The sequence below is a fragment of the Daktulosphaira vitifoliae genome, unplaced genomic scaffold, assembly GCF_025091365.1.
Source record: "Daktulosphaira vitifoliae isolate Bord-2020 unplaced genomic scaffold, ASM2509136v1 Scaffold_5, whole genome shotgun sequence".
NCBI classification, from domain to species: Eukaryota; Metazoa; Arthropoda; class Insecta; order Hemiptera; family Phylloxeridae; genus Daktulosphaira; species Daktulosphaira vitifoliae.
In genome coordinates, this window is record NW_026099576.1 from 20181979 (window position 1) to 20189696 (window position 7718).

At 23.9% G+C, this 7718-nt stretch overlaps 1 protein-coding gene across 3 annotated transcripts; it reads left to right on the forward strand.

Moving 5' to 3' along the window:
• Window positions 1-281: 281 nt before the first annotated feature.
• Window positions 282-7509, forward strand: LOC126906690 (erythroid differentiation-related factor 1). Of its 3 annotated transcripts, XM_050687428.1 has the most exons (21): window positions 282-380; window positions 447-494; window positions 852-1075; window positions 1142-1247; window positions 1408-1554; window positions 1758-1910; window positions 1983-2158; window positions 2536-2795; window positions 3026-3261; window positions 3322-3547; window positions 3612-3748; window positions 3818-4011; window positions 4316-4483; window positions 4553-4791; window positions 4855-5031; window positions 5093-5325; window positions 5979-6122; window positions 6182-6336; window positions 6647-6804; window positions 6876-7149; window positions 7228-7508. In XM_050687428.1, the coding sequence occupies exons 2-21, from the start codon at window positions 492-494 to the stop codon at window positions 7349-7351; spliced, it is 3534 nt and encodes a 1177-aa protein (XP_050543385.1). In that variant the 5' UTR covers window positions 282-380; window positions 447-491; the 3' UTR covers window positions 7352-7508. The 3 variants fall into 3 exon arrangements, with proteins under 3 accessions (XP_050543385.1, XP_050543387.1, XP_050543386.1); XM_050687430.1 differs by having other exon boundaries at window positions 329-494; window positions 3612-3742; window positions 7228-7507; XM_050687429.1 differs by lacking the exon at window positions 282-380 and having other exon boundaries at window positions 7228-7509.
• Window positions 7510-7718: the final 209 nt, after the last annotated feature.

Consider the following 7718-nt stretch of genomic DNA (forward strand, 5'->3'; position numbering starts at 1 on the left):
GTTAATTAGCCGCTTAAAATAAATGTCAAACGACAATAATTTCTAAATGAAAACATTTTTTGAAAGTTGTTATCTATGTTTTCTTTTTAATTGACGTAGTATTACAGTTTCGATATTCGTACAAATAATTTGGATTTTTTTGATGTTTATCATAAAGTTTATGTCTATAATGAAATAGTTGTTTTATGTCCAGTTTTTATTATACGCAAAATATTTGAGGGGAAGTAATTTCAAATTTTAATCAACATACAGCTCATGATAAATAATAAGTGATAAGGATATCATTTTTACAGTTAACCATCATGTACCCTAATTAAATCGAGTGAATATAAGTTAAGTTTATTAATAAATAAATAAAAGCTCTTATAAATGACTCCAAGGTGGATAAACATCATTTTTTTTCTGAATATTTTATTTGTCATTTTTTATTTATTTTTTTTTTATAGACTTAGAAATTTGTGTTTAAGATCTCGTTGGAAATTCAAACAGTCATGGTACTTACATATTTATAATAAATTTTATTTCTATTATTTAAGGGGTTGAATGAAATAAGTTATTAACTCGCATTTTTAAACATTTTTTGAAATACATTTTTTTTTATCATTTAAATATGTTAATTTTTGCTTAAATGTATGTTTGAATTATTTTTTATGAAACAATCAATTTTTTCAAAAATAGTTTTTAAAATTTTTATTCCCTTAACCATTAAATTGTTTTAAGTATTTATAATATTAAACATGTAATAAATTATGAAACTATTAATTTCATTAAAAATAGAAATATCTTCATTATTCTAAAGAATAAGTCAATTAAATTTGTTTTAAATCAAATTTCTTATTTCAAACAATTAGGACCAATTAAATGATAAAATGAAATCTCTTCAAGTATCTAAATCTGAATGTGAAGCGATTAATTCTAAGGCTATTGTTAAATATTCATCTGTACTTCGGCCTGCTAATTTTGCACATCTGCAATGTAATACAGACCTTAATTTACCACCATCTAATTGGTTGAGCAGTGCAGCTGAATCATATGGATTGCGTCATGTGCCATCTCATTCTGATGGGTTTTCAAGGTATAATCAGTCTTTTGAATACAGTAATAAGTGTAATGAACTTTCATATTGCTTATATTATTTTAGTTTTCAAATGGCACATATGTTTCCTGACTGTATAGGAGAAGTTGATGTTATTTCTGATGCTGAGAATATTAAACGTCTGTTAAAAATACCTTATAGTAATAAATCTGTAAGTATATTAACTTTTTGACTCTTGCTTTATCTTATATGTAACAGCAAGAGTCAAAAGGTTCGTTTATATTATATTTTAACAAATAATATACTTTATTTGTTATTTTTAACAAAAAATATTCTGATTTGTCTAATTTTTATCTATTTAAATATTATAGGTTAGTATGATGATCCATAGAATTGAAAACACACTCCTCATAGATGAATTTGATGTTCACAAGTATCTATTAGTAAAAACTGAAGATGATTGGGAATGGTTAAGGAAATTCTTCTTCAAAAATATTTTGGAATCATTGGAAATGAAGGTAATTATTAACAAAATTAACTTAATAATTAATATTAAGATAATATGTCATATTTATTATTTAATATGTATAACAGTAAATGTAGTTAGTAATATTTGGTTACTTTTCAAAAGTTAACTACTCATATTACTGATCTAAAAAAAACTGTTAAAATAAATGTCATTTATATAACTACAAATAAATTTAATAATTTATTTACATAGGAAAAATGCATTACTCACAAAATAAACACATTTGATGTTATACAACAAAGAAGTTTGAATTCAAAGTTTTTGCATTACAGTATAGCAGATTCATCAAATAGCAATTGTGATAGTCAACTTCCTATTAAAATTTTGCCAAAACCTAGTTCAACAGTAAGGTCTAATTAAAATATCAATAAAATAATATAAATTTCATTTTTATTTCTTTTTTATTTCTTTTCTAAGTCTATTCCACCTTTACCAGAACCTACACCAGAGGAAGAATTTCCTGATGATCCAAAAACCCACAGGTTATTCAATCAAAATGTGTTATGGAACTTTGAAGACTTGCAAATGCTTTTAGGTACAGACATGCCAATTTTTGGTGGTGGAACTCATCCCTGTTTAAGTTTAAGACTTAGGTTTGTATATTAATAATGACATTTTATTATTGGGGTTTTGAATACTATAAAATTAAACACTTTTAGCTAGAAGTTTTATAAATATTTTTCACATGCTCTCTCAAAGAGAGAGCAAAAATTTAATATACAAGTAACACATTGAGAATTTTTGGTGGCCAAATTGAATGATTTTTTATGGAACATCATGAAATATTTGTTTTATAGTAAAAAAAATGTACATAATTAAAAAAGAAACATTTTCATTTTCAAAAGTAGAGGTTAAATCCTCTCCTTCAGCTATACTATTGAAGAAAAATGTATTTTAACTTATATATGATAATCATAAAATTATAAAATTAATTTCCTTATATTTGACTAATTATTTAATTTAATTTTAGAGATATGTCTAAACCCATTAGTGTCTTAACTGGTATTGATTATTGGCTTGACAATCTCATGTGTAATGTTCCTGAAGTTGTTATGTGTTATCATTTGAATGGAATTGTACAGAAATATGAACTAATTAAGACTGAAGACTTACCCTATTTAAATGATTCAAAGTTTTCTCCTAAAGTTATAAGAGATGTCGCACAAAATATACTATCTTTCTTAAAATCAAATGCTACTAAAGCAGGGCATACATATTGGTTATTTAAAGGTACAATACATGTTTAGGGCCATGTACATAGTTTAATCCTAGAAATCAAGTTATTTTTAAAAAATAAACCTAAGATAATTTATTGGTTAATTGTCATACTATTAAACTTTATTAATCATTTCATTTTTATAATAATTTTGATATTTGTAATTTTTATAAATAATTGACTATGAATATGGCCCTTGTGTTAAATTGTATTAAATATTCATTAATATTTAATAATTATTTAGGAAAGTATGAGGACGTAGTAAAATTATATGACTTAACATCATTATGTTCTGAGTCATTAGTAGAGGGGAGATGTGAAGGTCAAAATCCATTTACTATTCCAGTAGCTATGTTGTTGTATCGAGTAGCTCGTAATTTGAAAAATAATCCAGTTGATGGTCAGCCATCAAGTCCAGCTACCATTCAAATTTTGTTGAATAATTGTTTAAATTTATTAAACAAAACCAAGTATCCTCAAGTATTTAAAAATGTTACAAAGCATTAATTAAAGTGTATTAGTAAATAATTTTTTTTTTAGATTGTAACATCAGTTAATTATATGCTATCTGATCTTTATATTCCTGTTAACACAAATCCAACTTCACCCAAATTAGAAGACTTAGTAAATAAAGAAGAAGAAAATAATTTGACATCACCAGATATTACTGATGATGAATCACCTGATTTAAATGAAATGCAGCCAACATATTCTGTAGATGTACGAGATTTATGTTTATCCTACAAAAAGGAAAATAAAGCTAAACGTAATTTAAAAATAATTTATATTTTAATTCATTATTCATTTTTTTAAAATTAATTTTTCATTAGAATCTGAGCACTCTTCACAACCTGTAGTTCAAACTGTGGAAGAACGTTGTAAAAAGTCATTATATCATGTTGGTTCTGGTTTAAGTTGCTTACAATACTTTAAGACTTTAAGACAACAAGAACATAATGTGGTAAAAGTATTAATAAATTAGTTATTTCAAAAATATGATTGTAAAATATGATTTTATTGTATTTTCTAATTATAGAATGTAATGAATGATGAACCTTTTATGGCTGGTACTTCAGATGCCATACCAATGCCTTATAATTCAACTACAATTGAAAATAAACCAAAAAAAGAAGATAAAGTAATCAGTAAAACTTCTAAAAATAAAAACCGCAAACGCAATAAAGGAAATTCTATCCTTAACAATGATGACGACATAGACACATGTGATGTGTATGTACTATGATTTCTTTAGATTATTTTTTATACTTTTGCAGTCCATTAAGGGCCATAGCATCCTCCTGGAGAGGAGATTTCTTAACTATAGATACCTTTGGATGGGTGGTTAATCTATCGTCGAAAAGAAGGGTAAATAACTCTAATTACTGAACTCATCTCTTGCTAGCAAATGAAGTTGTCTGTGACAGGGTCTCGAACCTGAGACAGTGCAAATCAGACACACAGTCCCTCTTTTCATCTTTACATATTTATTTATTTTTTATAAATATTAAAAAAATACCATTTTTTATAATTATAGTCCTGGTGCATTGCTTTGCAAATCAATATCTGAGACTATGCCAACATGGCATAACCCTCCAGATGCCAAAGATAGTGAGTCTTGGAAGAAACATCTTAAAGTTTTACTCTATGAAAAAGCATGTTTGTCTTATGCAACACTCGCAGAGCATGATTTCATATGTGAAAAGTAAAATTAAATTTCCTTTTATGTTATATATTCATTTAAATAATTAAAAATAATAAATTTTTATGTCAGATATGGATATGCATTAAAACATTTTCGTTTAGTATTTGAATGTCGATTGTGCATCGTTAACACTAACGTTAATGAACTAGTGGTATATTTATTAGGAAGATGTGGTGATTGTTGTTTGATGATAGCACAGAATTGGAATAAAGTTAAACAATATACATTAGAGTTAGAAGAAGATGAAGAATATGATAAAGAAATTAGAAATACATTACAAGATGAATGTGCTGTTTCTACACGTGATGGTATGTTATCCATATTATTTTATATTTTATATGTATTATAAATTTTATTTGAACATTTCATAGATTTTAACTTAATTCCAAGTATTTTTCAATCAAAAGAAAATATGTTAGATGCTGCTGCTAAATGCTATACACGATCACTGGAAATGGAAACTAATGATAAAAATAAAAATAATCTTAATAGACGTATTGGAAATGTGTATAATGAAATTACTTACTGCTATATAAATGAAATTGCCAGTCAGTATTATTATAACTTATATTATTATTACTTCATTATTAATTATGAAAAAAAAATTAGTTGCTTTACAAGAAGAAGTAGAATTACCTTTATCGAGGTTACAATGGTTGTTACATCAGTCTGAAAATTATTTATCAATGGGAATAAACAAATTTGAAAGTTCAGATGACCACATCAACCTTGCTTTGTTATACTCAAATATGGGTAGATTATTTAGACATGTTGCATATTATTCATCACTATACACAAATTCATATGGGGACTTAGTAAAGAATAAAGATTTTACTAATCAGGTACAGTATAAATCAGGAGTTGAATTGAACATTTTTTTTTCATTTAACAATTTAATGTTTTATAAAATTATCTTATAATTGAATTTAACACTATTCAACATTTAAACTTTGTACAATTTTTAAGTTTAATTTTTTCATTTAACATTAAAAGGGTTTGAAACAAAATTCACTGTTGTAAACAATTTTTAATATAGATAAATATAGATAGACTACTTTTTTCTTACGTAGTAATTTTTTAAAAATAACGTTTGAAAATAGTTTTTTTATTATTGATCTATGATGTAGTTATATTGACCATTAACTGATAATAGTCACTGAAACTGAAACTATTAATCAATAATAAAAATATTATTTTCAAACGTTATACTTAAAATATTTCTATGTCAGAAAAAAGTAGTCATTTACCAATATGAAAATAATTTATTTTTATTTTAATAAGAATTTTTTAAATTTATAAATAATTTATTAACATAATACAAATATTGTATTATGTTTGACAATATTTTACATTTATTAATATCATATATTATTGGTTATTTGTTATTCATTTTAAACATTATAACTATAATGTTTTCTTTCCCTAGTATAAATAATATTAGGTAACACAAAATTGTTAAAATAAAATTTTTTCTAAAAACAGTACAATTTTTAAGGCTGTAGAAAGTTATACTAAAGCATTAGCAGTGTTAGGTAATCGTCGTTATAATCCTCAATTATGGGATATGGTTAGTTGGGATCTATCAACAACAGTTTATAATTTGGCTATACAATCACAAGATGATCCATCTATGTATGAAGTAAGTAATATAAATACATAATTATTTAATAAAAATAATATATGGGTTTTTACACTCAGGACAGAACAGAAGCTGAGAAGGAAGTTATAAGTTTGTTATTAAAAGCATTAAAATACTGTGATTTAGAAAATGACTCATCTAGAAGGTTATTATATGAATTCCGTGCTGCATATATACATGATCGATTAGCATCATTGTATCACAATCGTTTAAGGTATATTTTATATTTCTGTAAAACAGAATTAGACAAGTACATACACTATAAACTATCCAGAGAAGTTTTATTTTTAGTATTTTTATCATTATAATTTTGAATGTAGAAAAGCATTATTAATTTAAGTTATTAAATAATATAAGTTATTTTTATAAATTTTAAGTAATAATTTTAATACATTAGTATATTAAAACAATAAACCCTAAAAGAAACTATTTTTTCACTTTTCTAATATAAGTTATTTTAAATATTTTATTTTATTAAAACTTTACTTATCATTTATAATTAATGTAGTACATTAAATTTTTAGGTGTTTAGAAGTTGATGCAACAAAATTCAAAACAACTCTACATCAATGTACTTCTCATTATAATAAAGCTTTTGATATGTTTATAAAAATGGATCGTCCATTAGAATGTTTAGAAATACTGATTAAAACTATTGCCTTAGATGAACTACAGATGGACAGTAAGTTATAATCTGTAATGTATAACATGAGTAGTATTAACATTTGTAAACTTCTTATTTTTTAATCTCAGATGCCACAAATACTTCTACCAAAGTAAAATTCATTGTATCTATTTCACAAACTCTTGGAAAATGTTGTTTTGTATTAAATATGCTGCTAGAAAATTATGACGAACAAAAAGATTTCAAACCAATAAATACTGATGATATATGTAAGAATAAAGAAAATATTGATGATGATAAAGACACAAAGTTAAAAACAAAAAAGTTGCTTACATTATTAGAAGAAAGATTGCAACACATTTTAAAAAATATGATAAGACTAGCAATGGGAAAAGTTTCTAAGTAATTCAAGATTTTTTTTCTTTTTCATAAGAAATAATTTATATTATTTATATTTGTTACTATGTTTAATTTATTTAGGTTAGCTAATAAAATAGATGAATTAAAATCAATTTATAATGAACTCCTGAGGAAAAGTAGTGATGCTAAGGGCTATCATTATTTACTTACAGTTATAACTCGTATTAATGAATTAAAATTATGATATTTTTTATCCAGTATAATTGATTATATTAATTATTGATTTATTTTACATAAAGTAATAAATATTGCAAAGTAATAATATTATAAGTTATAAGTATTTTAATTATTTTGTTAAAATAGTGGTATATCATCTGAAATCAAATTTACCTTCTGTTATATTATATTTTTTTGTAAAAGAAAGTTATAACAGTTTAATAACAAAAACCTATTAGAAAATACTTTTTTTTAATGTTAATGAATTTTTTTATTTATATTTATTTAACTATTAAAAAACATATTTAAACTGTAAATTAAGTAAAATTAAATTCATTTATTAATTAATTAAATTTTATAAAAAAGAATTGTTTTTATTTTTAATTATATGACAA